General features: G+C 40.7%; 1 protein-coding gene across 35 annotated transcripts in view; it reads left to right on the top strand.

Moving 5' to 3' along the window:
• The window catches only part of SOX6 (SRY-box transcription factor 6), a 512,419-nt gene that overhangs the window by 464,569 nt on the left and 27,546 nt on the right, over nt 1–20,304 (top strand). For all 35 annotated transcript variants that reach the window (XM_081154523.1, XM_081154504.1, XM_081154513.1 and 32 more), the window contains one exon: nt 7,898–8,006. In XM_081154523.1, the coding sequence (XP_081010649.1) occupies nt 7,898–8,006 (109 nt within the window). The remainder of the gene's footprint in view (nt 1–7,897; nt 8,007–20,304) is intronic.

Genomic DNA, 20,304 nt, shown 5'->3' with positions numbered 1-20,304 from the left:
AGAAGAAGTGCTTCCATTAGACCTAGAAAGGACTAAGGAAAGGCATTCTACGAGAGAACAGTATATGCAAACACACAAGGGCACCAAATAGCACAGCTCGTTCCCGAAACCCCAAGAAGGTCCATCTTACGGGAACAGAGACTGTGAACTGAAATGCATAGGACATAAAGCTGATGAGGAGAGCGGGAGCCCAACCACAGGAAGCTGTGCAGGAAGTTTGAGTCTCCTTGTGCGATGATGGCGAGCATTTAAGAGCTTGTAAGTAGAGAGTAACAAGATCCAGGTACTGCGTGGTTACTAACACTGGGATTTAAACTTAGTCTGAGGTGCTTAGCAGCCAGGTCAAACGGAAAGCACTTTCAGGCACAGAGTTGCATTGTCGATACAGGAGAATGGACATTGGCCTTTAGATCAGGACACTGTCTTCATTAGTATTTAGCTTTGAAACATTTAGCAAACACTACACAATATCTTTAATGGAAGTGGGTATTTTATGAGTTGCCTTAATTTCACAAAGCACTCATACATCTGATGTCTTATTTAATCACCACAGTCCTGCGGCATGAGCGTTTTCTCTTCCATTTTACAAATGAGGAAACAGGCTCAGAGAAGTGAGATGGTAAACGAGTTCTAGAGTTATGATTCTGAATTCACCTCAGCACAAAAACCTATCTAAATTTTAGTGAAATGACTTAAATAAAATAAAAAATCTCTTTGAGCCTTACCTTCCTCTTATAAAGTTGATAGCAGTAGCAGTATTTTCCTTGTAGCATTGGTGTGAGAGTTAAAGGAAACACTCGCTGGACAGGGCCTTGCACAAAGTAATGATGGTAGGTGATGCTCTTTCCTGCTTCCCTTCCGTGTATTTGTGCTATGGAGGCAAACAGTTGGAAAACTTAGGCCTTAACTAGTTCAAGGGTCCTAGCGCCGTTTTGGTATAAAGAGTGTATAAAAGGCTAGACAAAATAATACTTTTAGCTGACAAAATGTTATTTAACAATGAGGTTCAATAAGGAACCTCATTTCTCCCAGCCACAGTCTTTATTCTCATGATTACTAACTCTGGGACCATCAGACCATCCCTATAAAAGTAAAACCTAGTGCCTCCGAACAACCTCCTTCCAAAAAAAGAATCACCTTTTAAGACACTTATGTGATTACCTTCCAACGGGAAGGCTACATTTTTATCCTTCATTACGTTACTAAGTGTATAATAAAGGGTATAAAATAAAGGCTAATAAAGTGATAGAGCTTGTTAAGTCAATAAAAAGGAAACCACATGTGTGCTTAAGTAGCACTTCTTGGGAATCACATAGCAAGCTATGTCCAGCCCTAGCAGGTTTGGCTCAGCGGTTAGAGCATCGGCCTGTGGACCGAATGGTCCTGGGTTTGAGTCCAGCCAAGGGCACGCACCTCAGTTGCAGGCTCAGTCCCGCCCCTGGTCTGGGCCCCTGCAGGAGGCAACCAATCAATGTGTCTCTCTCACGCTGATGCTTCTCTCTCCTCCCCCCCCCCCCCCCCACCTTCCACTCTCTGTGAAAAGCAATGGAAAAAATATCCTCGGGTGAGGGTTAAAAAAAAAAATATGTCCAGAGCATGGAATTAGAGAAAGTTTTTCAGAATAAGATACAGGCTCTCTCAACATTATACTTAACATTGTCCTGCTTTAAAACCAAACACAGCAAAAAACAATTTTTATTTTATTTAAAAATGTGTACTGCTTTTTCAGCCAAGCGTTTGTGGTGGACAGTGTTCTCTTTTGCCAGTGTTTTGCAAAGACTTTGCAAAGCTGCAACTGTTAAGTTGCAGAAATTCCAAGTCAGACTCAAAACCCATTTTTTCATGTCAAGTTCTATAATCAAGCTGTATTCTTCTGTGCTCTTCTAAAGTTGCTTATTTCACTCTTTTATAAAGTATTTAAGATATTTTTCTGGATTTCCTTGTTGTCATTATTATTGCCCAAAGAGATATCACCAATAGAGTGTGGAGTGTGGAGTCTAAACATCTCTTCTACATACTTGAAATACTAGACCCTTGGTAGTTCTTGCTCTTTTTGGACACTCACGTGCACAGGGTGTTTTTGATTTATGTGGGTAAATCAATCATGGGCCTTGTAAAATCCTGCAAATATGTGTGGACACTAATGCTAAGTGCATTATAAGATATATAGAAAAAGTGTAAGACACAGTCCCTGGCTTAAAAAATATTTGATGATGTTGGAGGAGACTTGGAGGCACATGTGAACCAAAGCTCAATTCTTTAACACAGTATATAACTTCGGGCTAATTATATAGGGAAAACTAAGAATTTTTATAGATCAGAGGGATTATAGAGTTCTTGGACAATTCAGATTTTTTAATGTGAACAAAACTTGATAAGGGGGAAAATAGAAGGAAGTATTATCCTAGCAGCCGGGAGGAAGAGAGAGCAGGCATGATCATGGTATTATTTGGGGAAGGCAAGTTACTGTCCACCCAGGGCAGAGGATATATGACAGGAAAGACATGGGGAGCAGCGTAGGAAGGGTCTTAAAAGGCAGGTAGAGGAGCCTGGCTGAAATGCAATAGAAAATAGGGACCCATGAGACATTAAGTGGAATCCAGTGAGGAGTCTGAGTAGACGGACGTGGGGAGAGGGGCAGCGTTAGGATCAGGCAGCCCAGGAAGGGGGCTGCATCAGGGCTCCTGGCGTGCAGGCCTGAGGGGACGGGCCGGTGAGGAGAGGGGCCAGTGCAAGAAGCTCTGTGAAAGAAGAGTCCGCAAGCCCGGGTGGTTAACTGGGCATGGGGGGCAAGGAAAATGTGAGGCAGAGCGTACTCTGGGGAAAGCTGCTTCTGCAGGGAAGTCTTTACTGTTAGCGTAGGAAGGAGTTTCCCTGTTGGAGAGACACTGAAGCTTGGAGCTGGACGAAATGACAGGGCTGCTTTTGCATGGGACTTACTCAGACCAAGTTGAAATTTTGAGGGCGATGAGGTCTCAGAATATTGTGGTGGCCTTAGAGAATTGTTATTCATAATGCATGTGTTTGTCATTTCTCTTAGAAAACTTTGCTTCAGGAATACACACAAGCATGACTGGTGGCACTGCAGTGTTAACGTTCCCTGCAACATTCCTCATTATCACAAATGTGAAAGATTGAAAAAGTCTCTAATATTTCCAAACAATATTTTAGGATGTAACAACAAACTTCTTATTTACTTAGAAAAGATTCATGCCAAAACCCCGTGTAGGAGACAGGTGGTTTTATGAGCAGAAAATTTTCTATTTACTATCTTCTGTATATTGTACAGAAATATAATATGTATATATTTATAAAGTATTATATAATATTTGTATAACATGTATGTATACACATATTCTATAAACAATATTATAAACGATAGAGTATATTAATTATAACATATTTTACATGTGAGAAACTAACATGAGATAATTATTTTTTACTCATTTTAACTGCAAGATAGGTCATGGCCCCTTAGGTATATTTTCTGTGGCTATTATGAATGACCCTGTGTTCAGACATTCTTCAGAAACGAGCTTTGAATAAAGTACCTCTCATTTAGAGCATTGGAATAAAAGGTATCACATCACTGTCCAGCCATATCTACCTTTCAAGTGAAATATATTGGTTTGTAAAGCAGTAAACAGCAGGCCTCTCTCAGCACGTACGTTTTCCACTGCACTTGGAGGGAGGGAGGGAGGGAGGGAGGGAGGGAGGGAGGGAGGGAGGGAGGGAGGGAGGGAGGGAGGGAGGGAGGGAGGGAGGGGCCGTGCTGTCGCTTGAGGTCTGGCGGAGGCCGGTCAGTCTTGGCGACGGGAAGGGAGGTGCCCGCAGCGTCATCGCGTTTCACGCGCCCTTCTTCAGGAGATGGCTGCCATCAGTCATCTCACATTTGGTTTGAAAAGGCTTGTCTCGCCGGCAAGCAAACTGTTATTTAAGTACACAATCCACTCTGCTACTGAAACAGTTTTGCCAAACTTATCCAAGTATTCTAACATGCTTAAAGATGGTATAAATATCATTTATGGCCAGCAGTTTTCTTCAGACTATATGGAATGTCTTCCTGCTGCCTGATCTAAGTGTCCCAGTTTACATTATGGCCTTTACTGCCTCTGTTTGATGGAGTGATCAGTAAAAATTTAATGACACTATAAAATAATAAAAATGTCATTAATTTACCACGGATCTCAGATGCAGTGGTTGTAAAGTTACATTAATAAACAGAATATTTTTTACAACAAAAAGCATTGTTACGTGGGAACGTATAAATAACACCCATAAATTTAAGAGCAATTTTACTGTTAGCACACACATTATTATGGAATAGCCAATAAGTGTATAAAACATAGTATATAAAATTTTATTAAAATATACTGTGCACATCAAAAATTCAGCTTTTATCTAAGCGCAAAGAAAAGCCATTATTGTGTGCTTACTGTTTCATGGCTGTTCTTTCCCCCATCACAATTTTACATTTGTTGCCAGTAAGAGGAAGTTGATTTCCCCCCCCTAGATGGAAACAAACCTCTGTTCTTTTAGTTTCCCCAAATCCATTCTCTCTGTTCACCAATGCAAAGACAAAACTGATCAATCTTGCCATGGTGGGAAGGGAAAGTTGCTAATTTAATGCAAAGTTAAAAATAATGCCTGAGGAGTTGAGTGGTGTGTTCGGTGACTCTGGAAATAGGGATAATAATGCAGCAGTCTATCTGTCACCGCGAGGCTGCCGTCATTGACTCTGACAATATGTGAAGATGATGGATGCCGGGGTCTTGTGGCTTGTAACATTTAACATTCATCAGCTCTCACTAAAGGGGGCTTTATCATTTAAATATCTTTATTTAATATGCAACGTCTACCTCATACATCATAATTTCAAAGCACTTAGCCAACAGTCCTACAACACAGCAGAGCCGACTTTCATTTCTTTCAATAACTTTTATGTTGCCTGCATGTTTGCGACTGACAATGTCTAAGTGTCTGATCACATCGTTGCACGTAAAATGAACATTTCTCTGTCAACATGAAGACTGGGGAATTTTTCTGGGGCCTTGAGATTAAGTTAGCATTGAGGTGTTTTGCTTATATGTCCAAAATATCTTACTTGGGAGCTATGTACATTGTAAGAGGTAGTTCAAGTGCATGGAAAAATTTGGAGTTAAGAGTTTGCCACCCACAGTCTGTATTTGTTCCATACAGGCACATGCCCATTGGCACTTAATGGCTAGAAGTTGAAGCCTCTTGGAACTAAAGCATCCTTGAACTTCTCTCTGTGGCCATATCCACATCCTGTATTTACTAGGCTCATGTTCAACCTTACCAGTAAAATCTTTGCTTAGCCCAGAGCTAACTCGTAGACATCAGGCCCTCTTATCTGATGGTTATGTTGCTGGCAAATAAATATTCTGAGCTATTCTTTGAAGAAAAGAAGGGAATCTTCTGGGAGACTAGGTAGAAATGTATATGAAAGGGCAGGACTTGGCGGGGGCCTACTTTAATCTCAAACACAGTGCTTAATATTACCAAGTATAAAATGTAGCCCACCACCCAAAACAGTTTTTATCATAGACTTATTTTCTGCAGTTTAACAAGTGTTTCATAGGGTATTCTTCCTTGACTTCTACTGTGTCAAAATATTGATATTTTATAAGGAAATTATCTCTGCAGAAAAATTTTTTTTTTTAGTGAAGTCAGAAAAGCTCATGACTTCAGAGACACTGTGAATGTGTTGTCGAATGTTCTGAATGTTTTTTTGTTATGATAAAAAACAAGCTGATACTACTGAATTGTGAGTGCACTTCATTTTTCTTTAATAAAAGAAAAGATATCATCATCATGTAAGCTTTGTTGTCTTAGGATTTTACAAACCATGGCATGTAATTTTCCCTCTTCTCCTTCCTTGTCAAAATATTGATATTCTTTCAGGAACTTTATTTATTTATTTATTTATTTACTGAGACTATTTTCAGGCAAAATCAAAGAGAATGAATGACTAGAGAGATACTTGGAATATGCATATTGATAGGTAGCGCGGTCTGTTGATTTTCAGAGAAAGTTATTTCCCCCTCCCAGGAAAATACAGTTAAAGGTTGTTCTTCCAAGAAGATTGCAGGTGTCACATCAGAATTCCTGCGTTTGACAAAGGGAAAGCATTCGCATGCAAATATCTGAAATGTGGAACAATGCGATCTAACAGAGGTTGGATATTTTGCTTTCCCTGGTACTACTCATCTTCACTTTTATTCTTTCCTTTACATCATAACAACCAAAAGTGCTAATCAAAAATAGAAATTGGCTGATTAAAAGCAGCTGTCCTCCCTCCGACAACATGTAGACTCTCGCATGGCTTGTGGCTGCTTTTTGTTGTGGCCTGTGTCTGGGTCAGTTTGTTCTTGTGCAGCACTGTTTCCATGCAAGATATTAGGGAACCATACCTAACTTGCCTTTTATTTTCATTCTGTTGTGTTTTTTTTCGTAAGTGTCGTATTTCAGAGGTTTTCCCACATTGTAACTACTCAGTACTACCCAGTTGGGGAAATTCATGATTATAATTTTGTTGCAGATCTTTCATAGAAATGGTGCTAGATTAAAGTAAGGTTTATGCTGTGTTTTCTTCCAACACAGATTTCAACATATCCCATGATGAAGGGGAACTGGAAGACTTTCTGCACAATTTGACTGATGGGAATTAATTATAGAAATATAATGATATTCAAAAATAATCATATTAGAAAGCACAAACGTAGTGAGACTGTACAAATGAGACACAGCCTCTATCAAGTAATTGTATGTTTGCTCTTTAAGAATATTTCCAAGTTTCTAAACATCTTACAGAAGAGAACACTCGGAGTGTTTCCATCTAATGCCAAACATGCTCAGTGCAGAACTAGGTCATTGAACAATAGACTGAACAGCAATCAGCACTCTGCTGCTGCATAATGCATTAAGTATAACATGCAGAAACCATTCCCGGAGCTGCAAGCTGCTATTTCATGTCTGTAAATTCAAGCTGACATGACATTTAATATTGTTTCATAGTAATGCACAACAAGGTTTCATTCATTCTTAAGCACAACACAAAGCCAAGTTTGAGTCTGGATTGTAGCAGGGAGGCAAGAACGGGACACGTGCTGTGCTCCCGTAGACAAGGACACCCTGTAATGATCCCAGCGCGCCCTCCGCTACTGATCCAGAGGGCTGCGGAGGGGGAGCTCACTGTGATGTTTTAGGCTCCCGCTTCTAGAAGAACCGGTAAACAAGTAAAACATCTCTGGGTTTCCCTCCTATAGCAAGCAGCAGGACTATTTAACTTTCTTGACTCTGTGGCTTGCTAGGAGTAATGCCCTTTTCACATCCCAGGAAGTTAAAGTTGAAACTCCTAGGCAAAATAATAACATCAGTGCCATCATCTAGTTTGCCTGCCTTGAAATACTTGTTTTTGAAGTCCTCTTGTGTAAAATCCTGATGTGTATTTTCCCAGGAATACCAGTGAAAACTATAATCTCTAAATGGGAACATGCCTCTCCCATGAAATAGCAGAACATCTATTTTAATGGGAACTGCTCTTTCAAGTTTTGCACCTTTGGCTGAAACTTCTCGATGCATTCCTTTTAGATTACTGGAGCAAATCCAACAGAGAGTAGATGCCCAGTACAGCACTGGCAGACTTCCTGTCACAGGTTTCCTTTCCTTCCAGGTACTATTGTTTAGAACCTGTCAGCACTGTCAGGGCTACAGTCCGGCTTCAGCGGAATCTTCCCGAACGGTGTTCTGAGCCCAAGATGAACAGAAATGATGTTTGTAAATCCAAGTTTTGCCGTTAAGCAAGATAGAAACCGGAAGGAAAACGTGGCTGCTTTGGGAGCTAGAATAAGACTCTGATTATTCTTTCCTCTAGGAAAGAACGCGCTTTGAGAATTTGGGGCCCCAGTTAACAGGCAAGTCAAGTGAAGATGGAAAGCTGGGCCCAGGTGTCATCGATCTTACACGGCCAGAAGATGCAGAGGGTGAGTGGCTTTTGTGTAGCTCTTTTCTGCTGCTCTGGGTGTTTGTGAAAGTGTGTCTTAGTTAAATACAGCATCTTCATGGTCTTTCTTGGGAGTACCAGCTTGATTTGCTTGGCAAAGCAGAGGAAATGTTCAGTTTCATTATATGATGTAGTTAGGGACTTAGAGATGCAGCTAGGTCCTGTATTACTGGACACACAGCAATCCAAGTTCTTCAAGGTGCCATTTGAGTTTAAAATACAAGGACTCTGCATTCCAGTGAACAACAGAGTTCTGTTTCATTCGCTTCACTGCATTCTTGTTAAAAAAAAGGGGGGGGGGCAAATATACAGAGGAGGATTTTTTTAACCCTAAATCAAGTGATCCCAGGTGCAATCAAACCACGTTGGGAACTAAATGATGGTTTCAGCAGATTTGGCATGAAATTAATAAAGACTTGGGTAAGGCCCAGCCTGGGTCTGGCACTAACCATGACTAGAGCCTTTGGAAAGTCTGGCTGGAAAGACTGGCTTCACTCAGTGTGCTTACCCGCAGCACTGTCAATGCCTGTCTACTCCTCTTCCCTTTCTGTTTGTTTGTTTTAAATGCACAAGCGGCACATCAGCAGAAACTGCTCCCCAGAGGCTGGGTCCAATTTATGAGTCAGGTCAGCACTTCAGTAGTAATGTTGCCTGGTTATTTACTGTGTCATCACAGAGTAGGGACTGGTTTTCCCGTTAGTTGTTCCTTTGGCAGAATCCCCCCCGACAGTCAGGGAAGATTAATTTGTTCTCTTCAGAGTAACACAATACTTCACCTACCTTGGGTCCCAGCTAAAGTCTGTCTTTAGCTTCAGGGGAAGAATCTTTCCATAATCCCTTTTGCTGGCAGTATTTCTCCCAGGACCCCAGCCCCTTGAAACACATGAAGCATCTGACCTGGGCATAGCTTCCACTGGTAGCTTGGGCCATCCGGGTAGCTCGGAACCCCCTGGCACGAACACTAAGAGGTGGGCAATATAGGACATTAGGAAGCACTTCAGAGGGCTTCCAGAGGCAGAGTTTTCATACCAGTAGGAGAGACTGCTGGTGAGTGATAACCCTGGGGACAGGGTAGTAAAATAACTCTGATTGGAATGTGTGTATGTGGGGGACGTGGGGGTAGAGAAGAGGAAGGGAAGGGAAAAAGAGGATTGAAAACCAGAAATATGCTCACTGGCTTCTAGAAAAATGTGTACCAAGAGCACCCTGGCAGTCCTGGTCTCATAGGCACTTAGAAGTGCAGGTGGTTCTCTGGTGAGGATTCGGGGTCCTTGGCCTAGGGAAGCAGTGTCCAGGCCGGGCCCATCTCAGTTTGATGGGAAGATTGTACTGTAGAGTAATTAAATCTTTGACAATATACAATGAAATAATATTTTTCATCACTTTGAAGTGTTTAGTCTGTTTGTTTTTTCAATAGACTAGGAGTTACAGAGTTCTATCCTTACTCTTGTTCTAATGGAGTTTTCCTGATCTGTCATTTACCCTTCTTCATTTGATTTTTTAATGGTATAATAGGTATAAATATAGTAAGTTACCTCTTCATAATGCTAATAATCTAGTTGATATTATGTTCTGGGTAAGTTAAAAATTATGGTCAGTTATTAACCACTATGAAAGGAAAAAATGAAAAGCTTAACTGTAGAAAATATGTTGTATAGAAGTCTCTTTGGAAATTCCATTCAATACTGGATTGTCTGGATTCAAACCAACTTCCTGGTTACGTATTTTTTTGGGGGGGGGGGGGCAGACATTTATCAAGCACTTATATGCCAGAGACTGTGCTGAGTTTTTACACACATTTTCTTTATTTAAGCCTCATATAACTCTGTAAAGAAGGTATTATTATTTTTCCCATTTTATAGATGAGAAAATTAAGGCTGAGGGCAATTAAGAAACCTGCCACAGGTCCCCCAGCTAATAAGTGCAGTGCTGAGAGTTGATCCCAGGCAGCCAGGCTCCAGTACCCAAGCTCTTAAATACCGGGCTATACTGTGCGTCCTATATACACAGATATGTATGTGGGGCCTTCACTTTTCTGAGCTAACTTCTTGTGACCTTCCTCAGAATGGCCCATTTCCTCTCCCCTAAATATAGCAAGTCACGCTGCGCACCAGCTCTCGTGTTACTGTCACACAGCAGCAATGCCTGGCGAGTGTAACAGTAGAAGGGCTCTAGTGGCCCAGGAGCTTAAGGAGCGTGTGCAAACCTCCCTTCCGAAGCTTGCCCGGAGTTGCCATTGAGACCTCATGTGGTTTTGGGGGACTGTGAGTTCATGAATGGAGTCAGGTTACATGATCTAATACCGACAGAAGTGTGATGCCTTTGTGAGGACTGCCGGGATGGTAGCAGCCTTCTGCTGACTGCAGGGTATTTCCTGGCATCTGTTCAAGTGTGAGCTGATCGCAAAGCCTGCCGGAGTTACAGTTCTTATTAGAGTCAGAGTAGATAACAGGTACACATAATACTTGCTCCACTTTGCTCCTTTCCCTTAGCAGGAAGAGTAAGAAGGGATAGAAGTGAAAGTGTATCTAAAAGATTTATAAACTTCTGTCAGTTTGTGGTCTTAAAAAGCAAGCAAACAAGCAAACACATATTTCCAGAGTGCCTACCATGTGCCAGTCCCCAAACTAGACACCGGATAGACCAAAGGAAACAGAACAGGTATGTTCCTGACCTCTTGGAGTTTAAAGTCTAGTGAAGGATGACAAAAGATTAAAAGGAAAATGCAGACATACATACAGACAGACACACAGACAATTATCACTGAGAAAAGTACTAAAAGGACCAAGGTCTCTTTGTGCCTCACAGAGATTCAGAGTGAAGGTGACTTAGGTGAGCTTAAATGACAGGTGAGTTTGGTGGCTGCAGCCCAGGATGTTAACCCTTCACTGTCCATATATGATCATTTCCATGTTTCCTCTAGCTCTGGAACAGAAAAAATTAAAAATTTTAGCCTTATTGAGATATAATTGATATATATAACACTGTGTAAATTTAAGGTGTGCAGTGGGATGATTTCATGCACGTATATAATGGAAAATGATTACCACAATAAGGTTAGTCAACACATCTGTCACCTCACATAATTATCTCTTTTTTTGGATGAGAAAATTTAAAATCTACTCCTTAAAAAGTTTCACACGTCTAATACAGCATTGTTAACTATAGTCACCACGCTGTGCATTATATCCCCAGGGGTTATTCATCGCTGACCAACATCTGTCCACTTTCCTCACCCCCAGCCCCTGGCAAACACCATTCTGTTCTCTGTTTCTATGAGTTTGGCCTTTTTCGATCCCACATATAAATGAGATCATACTGCAAATGGCAGGACTTCCCTTTCTAAGGATGCATAACCTACCGCTGTATCTATATCACATTTTCTTACCCATTCATCCGTTGACGTGCACTCAAGTTCTGTCCATGTCTTGATTATTGCAAATAACGCAGAACAGCAATCTTAAGGGCTGTGCCCTCCCTCCACTTCTACCCCACCGCCTGTGGGGCTTCTGAGGTGATGGACATCAGTCGGCCTCGGGGACCAGGCCCTGCTCCAGCCAGGCTCCCGAGGAAAATGTGTGCCCGTCCTGAAAACGCCAATATCACTTAGTAAGCAGCTTGTAGACCTGCTCCATAGCTCTGAGCGTGGAAGCCGAAGGGAAAGGTCACCAAAACAGGCAGCTGTGCATGTGTATTAACCACTCATCAAAATCAAATGACAAAACTATAAGCCAGGAAAACCGAAATTAAAAATATAAAAGGCAAATGCCTTCAAAATTTTATTTTTAAAGTCCAGCTGTTATTTGGCTTGAATATGACAAGACAGCATTTCTTGTTCACCGTGATATTTATAAAACTACAGATTCATTGGTGCTGGGGGATCAGGAAACACGTCTAAGGTCTTGTTATTCTTCGAAGCAGTTGAAGGCTTCATATGTTTTGAGCACGCAAAATTTGTTAGCTCTCATGTAGAACATGCAGGGAAGAGAGGACTCAGTTGAGTCTGTCACCATGTATTAAGAATGACAAACAGCTGTTTAACTTTTTATGGACTTTTCATATGGCATTTTTCCTCTCCTTGCTCTCCTTAAGCAAGACTGCAATTCTTATCCCAACTCTCCTAATGTTGAGGTTGCAAAGTACAGTAGAAAGGGCTCTGGTCTGGTTATTGGGAGATTTGGATTAAAACTCTTTTGCTAAATGATGGCAAACAAGGGACTAATTCCTCTGGGTTTGTTTTGTTTCTTTTCTTTTCTTTTATTATTTTATTTTATTCATCACCGTTTATCCCCCTCTGCCTCTTCCACCACCCCACCCCCGCACAATCACCGCACTTTTGTCCATGCCCATGAGTTCTCTTTTTTTTCTTTTTTGCTCAATCCTGCTACCTCCCCCCGCCCCCCGCCCTCCCCAAGCATCCGACCCTCCAGAGCTGCCTGCCTGCTCTCTAAGAGTCTATCCCTATTTTGCTTGGTAGTTCAGTTCGTTCATTAAATTCCACATATGAGTGAAATCATATGGCACGTTTTTTTATCTTTTAAAAGAGGTATGTTGAACTCCATTATCTCTAAGTTCCCTTCCAAATCCAAGATTGTTATTAGGGTCTTCATAAAACACAGAGTATGTTTCTTATAAGAAAGGTGGTCTTTCCACAGTAACTTCCAAGTAGCTTTTTTCAGAGGAATAGAAGAGAAGATCAGTACCGTCGAGAGTGCATATGTGCCACTTGCTGAATCGGGTTTTCCAGCCCCTCGATCTTTTCTTTCCGTTGCAGAGATCGCTTCCGTGGCATTTCCCTGACACCTTTCACAAATGCCCCCCCCTTCTCTCTCTCCTTCTCTTACCCAGCAGCATTAATTGTGGCTTACCTTCTTTTTATATTCTTCCTATCCTGTTTTGTTTTTTTCCTCTCTCTCTTATACCTGGGGTGCCTAGAGGAATACTTCTCTCTCTCTTTTTTTTTGCTTTGTTTTGCAGAATAGTTTGGGTAAGAAAATATTCCTGTAACTCCTACTTTAATTCTCACATCCAATTACTGCACCTCAGCCTCAGAAGGAGGCTGCCCCTCATTTCCATGGGAACAGTACAGTGTGAGCTCTGAAAGGGATGAGCTCAGACTGGGACTGTCATTGGCTAGACTTTCGGACCCTGGGTTGGAAGTGTAATGATGACCTGCCTGTATGAAAAACTTGCATTGATTCCAATGGAAATGGATATGTGTATCAAGAATAACTACTTTTAGAACTGTTGCTCTCAGAGTCTCAGATTTGCTTAGAAGAGTTTTATAGATTTGTACTGAATTTGTGAATTGGATCCCGGCCAAGATGGCCTTAACCCTTCTGAAAGCTTCATTTTTCCTGGTGAACTTCTGATTGCTTCTGAGTTTTATATTTCAGAATAACTTTGTTATTGTCAAGCTTTCTGTTTATAGACAAATAACAGAGACTGCAACTTTCCCCCTTTTTCCTTGAAAATGCACTATTTAATATGAAAGTCTTCTCTTACAAATCCTGCTTCCCCTTTGATCCATCCTCTGGGAACTCTTTGAAGCTTTTTTCACTCTCTTTCCCTTCCCTGGATCCTTACTCCTGGTAGAAAAGGGAGATTGACTCCATGATACATGGCTCCTTCAGGGCAGCAGAGGTGAGCTGTAGTATAACCTGGGGTGGGATTTAAAGGCTACAACTACTTATACTTTGGAATGAAAGGGTCATTATTAGCTTAAGCCGACCAGAATACAGTACTTCACAATGCAACACTTAGTTTTTGGAATCGCAATAAAGGAGAGACATCATCAAAGTTTTAATTCCAGCCAAGAAATCCCTTCTTATATTCCTGACAAGTGTTCATCTTACTTCTGTTCAAATGCCTCGAATAGTCTCATGACAGAAAACTGACTCCTTCCTGAGATGCTCATTCCAATTCTAATTATTAATGATTAATTATTTGTTATTTATAGCCCAAATTTGCCTCTGTTTCCTTCTAACTCTTACCGATTCCTTCTAGTCTGACTTCTGGATTCCAATGTAATAGAACTTACCATTTTTCCACATGACACCCCTTCAGATATTTGCTCAAGGACCAAGAGACTTAAATTCTAGTTGTTTCACCCTAAGCAAGTCTCTTTCCCTGAATTTTCTCATCTGTAGGTGAGGAAGTTGGTCAAGGTGATTTCTAGTTGACAGCCTTTTTTAACTCTGTTTTATTTCCATGTAATTGAAATAATTTACCTTTAAGTCAGTTAGATTGTAACAGTATTAATTAAAGACCACATCACCTTTTAAATAAATGAAATTAATATAGAAATATACTAGCGGTGAGATGTCTTTAGCCAAGAAGGTATCCAAGTACTAGAGTATATACCAGGAATAAAAGATGGGGAATTGTACGTATTAAAAGAAAAGACCCAGGTAAGTCAGAAGGGAGCAGTAACCAGAGCTGTGCTATGGGCTTATGGGTCTGGCCTTTCATAACTGCCTAAAACAGTGTTTCCAGGCATGTCAGAGAAATGAACAGGCAAAGCAGCCTCTGTGGAACCAGCAGGCTGGGGGCTGAAGTCAAGGTGGGTAGCCAGGGAGGCCCAAGACATGGTGGAAATCGAGAAGCAGCCACACAGGCTGGGAGATAAGCAATTCCCAACGCACTTGGCTCCAGACTAACTCTGTTGTGTGAGTATCACAAAAATGTATTTTACTGTGGATATAAACAGTTTTAGAGGATCCTGTGCACCAGTTTATATCAGCACTACATATAAAGTGCAGCTCTCTTAAACAAGCAAATAAACTTCTCTTAAAGATATATATTTGCTGTGTCTTAAAAGCTCCCAAATAACTTTTAATGTTGGTGGAAAACAATTTCCATTGAACTCTCCAAGTGATGGATAGTCCTGATGGGGCAAGCGCGTGAAATGTCAAGATTCTTGTATGACTCCATCCCCTAATACTCCATAAAGGGAACTCAGCCTGCTGCTCAGAGTTGCTTAAGCCAGAAAGCCTAACCAAAGACCCAGACTCTCTTTAGTGAGGAACTAGCCCTGCCCGCTAGCTGTTTTTTTCATTCACCTGCCTTCCCTAAAGGAGTTTCAATGACATTGTATATAATCACCACACACATACACCCATCCCTGTCGTCCCCCCCCCCCCACAACCATCTATTTTCTAACTGAATAGCCTCTACCCTGGAGAAGAAATGCTTGTCTATGCCACTGCTGAATTACACAGAAGTACTTCCCCATCTTGCTCCAATAATTGGACGACAAAAGATTAACACCATCTACCATGAAAATTAGACCCAAGACAAGAGCAGCCAACATTTGCTCCCAGTGGGACTGTAAAATCGGCCCATACTTCCTCAGCAGTAGGTATGTCTGCTTCACATACCAACACATTAGAATGAACCCTAGTTGATAAGAGATCTATTTTCATGTCTGGACTGACTGCATAGCTTTTGAGGTATGGACCTCATCTAGTTCCCTGTCCCAGAATCCCCCTCTCTCGGCAGCAAGAGCCACTTCACTTCCCATCTGCAGGCTATAGAATTCAGCCCAACCTTCTGCTGGTGGGATTTAAAGAACATCATGCCAATTTGGAGTGCTCTCTGAATTCTCTCTGCTTAAGGTCAGGATTGGATTTGAGACCAACCTTTCCTCCCCTTCTTTTCAAGTTTGGATAACCATGCTTCTAACTTATTCCAAAAAGTCAAGAACCCACTGGCACTTGCATTATCCAGCAGACTGTTGCATTTAGGAGTGGGCTGAAAAATTAACTTGGAACTAAAACGTCATATGGACAGAAGAATTTCATAAGAATTTCAGTTATTCAGCCATTTAAAATTTATACCAAAAATTCAAATTTCAGCTTACTGGTTTATATGTATATGTGTGTATCTATATGTATGTGTGTGTATATACATGTGTGTACATATGTGTGTATATACACATAGGTATACATACTTTCATGGCAAAACTGTCACTTCATGCTGCTTTCAATATAAGCTTACTTTGCACTGGGAAGGTTGGTCCTGCATAGGACAAAATGAGAGGATATGCTGCTCCTTGCTGCAGACTAGCAGAGCTGTTGGTGGGGGAAGGAAAAACAACTGTCAATGGTCCCTAAAACTTCCTTGCCTTCCATTTGTTACTGTCTCACAGTCAATAATCCTAATTCTTTGTTCTCATGAGTCTTTAATAAAAAACTGACCCATAAATTTACAAGATAATGGCCCGCCCTCCCTCCCTCCCTCCCTCCCTCCCTTCCTTTCTTTCTTTTTTGGCTCAGACTAAACAGCTAGTCTGGTACAGTTCCCACATGTGGGAAGTGGGGAGATGTAAGGTGGTCTTTCTTGGTTGGGTCTTATGCATATTCAAAGCATTTTCGTTCTATATCAGAGAGACCCTTTTGAAATATATTTTTAGCTTTGGGGCAGAAAAGAGGCTCCATTAAGTAGTAAATTTCACTCCCCAGCTAACTTGTAGGTTCATTTTATAACTACCCTAACAAACAGGACTGTGCAGTAAAGGAAACATCACCCAGGTATGCAGAAAGCCTAGAAAGGGAGCAGATATGTATTTCTAAGGGCAATTACTGTTTAGTGAGTGGCTACTGGCTTCTAATCACTGTGCTAGGAGATTTACATTCCCATTTAATTCTCGCAAGGTTTCTGCCAACTAGAAATTATTAGCTCTCTTTTAAAAGGAGATAAGACTACAGTTTAGGGAAGGGAAATAATTTACCCAAGATTACTTAGGAAACATCAGATCTACAGTTCAAACCCAGATTTGTCTAACTGCATAGCATCTGAGCCATACTGACTCCCATTTTTCTCTACGATGCTAATGGGGTTGGTTGTCTTTGTAAGAGTAGCTTTTCCCTGTTGATTTTCTTTAAAAAGTAGAAAAAATTAATGAGTAGAAATTTGTGAAAGTTTTCTTTTTAGTCTTTCAAACCATACAAATATTAGGTACCTTTCAAATACTTTCTCCAGATTCTTAGGGCAAAAAAGTTTTGGTGGACCATAAAATTAAGTTGATTATCCAAAATCCTCGAGCCATCTCCTCTTACTGATATCTATTTCCATATCCCTAACCTAATAAAAAATTAGTTTCTGCTGAATCCATGATCTGCATCTCTCATTCTAATAAAAGGCAAATTCCCTAGAACAAATAAAATGAAATGAAGAAAAGAGACCAATTAACTTAATTTTGATAAAGGTTTTTAAAGCTAAGTCTAGATGCCATTGAAATAATTCAGCTGACCATTTCAAAAACTCATTTTGATGGCGAGCGTGAAACTTTGAGGGTCGTTACATTTGAGTTTATTGTGATTTTGCCATTTATTAACTGTAAGACTTGGGCAATTTAACTTCTCTAAACCTCAGTTTCAAGAATATGGATTCGATGGTCTGTAATATTCCTCTCATATTAAAATCCTCTAATTTATGATCATGTTTTATCTATTTCATAATGACTCTTATCTAGGGAAGGTCCCATCTTATGCCTGTTTGAATACATGCTTCAGTTGTATATATTTACACCCCCTCACAGCATTACAATAATTTTCAGATTTAATATTTCCAAAAAAACTCAGACTTGACTTACCATCCTTTCAAGATTTCCCCAGAATTAGGGAGGCTGGGATTTCAGAATTGTGCAGTGAAGCAAGTCAATAAAAGAAGGAAGATTAGAACCAATGACCTCTGAATCCCAAACAACTATGGGTATAATTTTCCATGAAAGCCATTTTTATTTTGCAGAGGGTTTAAGTAGACATGGTACTTAACAGAATGTAAGAAATAAAAATGGGATTTATACAAAATCTGATTTCAGATACTCCCAGGTTCTAATATAACAGGTACACATCCAAGTCTCCCTCTAAAACTTTTACTGTCAAAGATGTCCATTGCTCTCTACTGTGACATTTGAATACTTACCTTCTGCCGGCTTGTGTAGCAGATCCCGGGAAGCAGTTATGATTAAGACACAATGCGGTCCCTGCCCTTTTGGGATGCCCTGTCTAGTGACGAATGTAGGCATATTCAATTGGTAATTTGGATAAAATGTAGTAAATGTTAAGGTATAGGTAGTCACAGGGTGCTGTGGGTTCCTGATATATTTAGCTCAACCTGACAAACTAGGTAAGACGGCCTAGAGATGATTCTTGTCATGAGTCTGTGAATGAGTGATTGCAAGGTGGACAGGAAATTCCAGGAAAAGGGAAAGCGCAGATTCTTAATAAGGAAAAATATGTTATATACAGAACTAGAAGTAGTTCAGTATTATAAAGCAAAAAAATTGCGAGTAGCCAGAGATGGAACTGGAGACATAGGTCGAGAGCAGGTCATGGAGAGCTTTGTGTACCATACTATGGAGTTTGGACCTTATCTTTCGGGCATAGGGAACCATTGAAGACTTTTAAATACAGGAGCGGTTTGGTCAGAATTACACTTGTGATGGCTCACTCCGGCTGAAATTAGAAAGAGGTATTTAAGTGGGGACTGAGGACTCAGAGCTGGAAGTAGGAATATCAGCTAGAAGGCTAGTCAGCCCAGCAGAGACAGTGAGGCCAAGGCAATCGATGAGATAAGCATGGAAACAAGAGGATGGCTTTAGTGGTATCTTTGTTAACTAATGCTGAGGTCTGCTTCATCTTGGCTTGTGCTTCTTAATTTCATATAGAGTCTCTGGTAGTGTATTGAGTTGGATGAAGCCGAAGCTGCTGAACAACATGAATTATTTAGTCTACCAGCTTTTCACCAGCCTCTGTGTTCTCCAAGGGAATCGACTTGAATCTGAGCCTGGTTCTCAGTAAACTTCGGAAGCCAGACCTATTATTGTCTTATTTCATCCACAGTGGTCTCTGGTTCAAACATAAATGCTGTCTTTTTGCCTGGTTCAACAGCTCGTAAGCCTTCCTCCTGTGCATACAAATAACAGATAGATAGTAAGTGGAATATTTTATATTCTCCGTTACTTTCAGGTCATTAAAATAAAGAACCACATAAGTTATCCCAGTTGCCCTTGGATCCTATAGTTGAAACAAGATAAGGGGCCCTGTTAGCTATCTGTGTAAAGCAAATATAACTTGAGAATTTTAAAAAAAGGGTAAACACGGGCACCAAAACTGAAAGCAAGAGACTCTTGAAAACACAGACTTGGTACATCACTGGTTAGAATTTTCTTCATTTTGCAAAGCCACGAGCCACATGCATCAGCTCACCACAAAGTCATTAAGCCTTTTTAAGCTCAGATGAAAAACATTAACAAATACCACAAAAGGCTTTAGTATAGCCCCTTTGTTCATTCACATATGGCACTTTATAACTCCTGCGCCACTCTGGTCGTGTGTTTGTTTAAGCTGCCTCCATCAGGCTGGCCCTGAAAGAACAAAAGACATCTTGAGCAATCCTAAGCAGGAAATGGGCTAATCTAAACATGGCTTGTGACACTTTAAGTAGAATAGAAAGGGGAGGGATTGATTAGTCATTAATGTCCAATTGGCTCCATATGGATGTTGCAATAATAAAGCCCCTTTTTCAGAGCAGTAGCAGAGTTATTGAATTAGAGGTTTATGTTTCCTTTAGAGCTGACCTTAGGGAATTCCCTTTTGGTTCTTCTTGTTGATCTTTTAAGAGAATGAAGTTTCCAATAGGAAAAAATAGAAGCCTATTCACAGTAACACTTGCTATAATCCTGCAACCAAGGAATGCATTAAGCTAGCATCATTTTAGTCCCTGCTATAATTTCAATCCATGGTGCTTTCTTTGCACGCGCTCACATCTTAGGTGGGGCAGTATTTCAGTGGCCAATTAGATCACGGCATGAACTTCATAACTGGTAAGGGGCTCCTCTCCTATGCTTAGCAGTGCAGGGAAATGGCATCCTTGCAGGGGGACAGTAATGTGCCAGCCAGAGAATAGTGGGCTTTGAAACTCACGTTTATTTCAGACCACTGAATGGGGTGGGGTAGCTTTGGGTAGGAGAAATGCACCAGGCCCAAAGTTAGACCGAGGTTCCAGATCTGGCTCTGCTGCTTTGGAGTAGTGTATTAGCAACTGGTTATTTCAGGGGAAGGTAACTTAACTCTCTGAGCCTTGGTTTCTTCATTTATAAAATGGGACAAATAGATCTACTCTCCTACCCATTTCAAAGGATTATAAAGGGGATTAAGAAAATAATGTATTTACTGAAAGCACTTTGTAAATATTATTGTATGTAAAAAAGGACAACACTGAAGCTGTACTATTTTTGGCACATCGTGAGAAGGCAGGGTTCTTTGGAAAAG

The sequence above is a fragment of the Miniopterus schreibersii genome (assembly GCF_964146895.1).
Source record: "Miniopterus schreibersii genome assembly, chromosome: 12".
Taxonomy (NCBI): Eukaryota; Metazoa; Chordata; class Mammalia; order Chiroptera; family Miniopteridae; genus Miniopterus; species Miniopterus schreibersii.
Note: the sequence above shows the minus strand (reverse complement) of the source record. Positions and strands in the feature narration are given on the sequence as shown.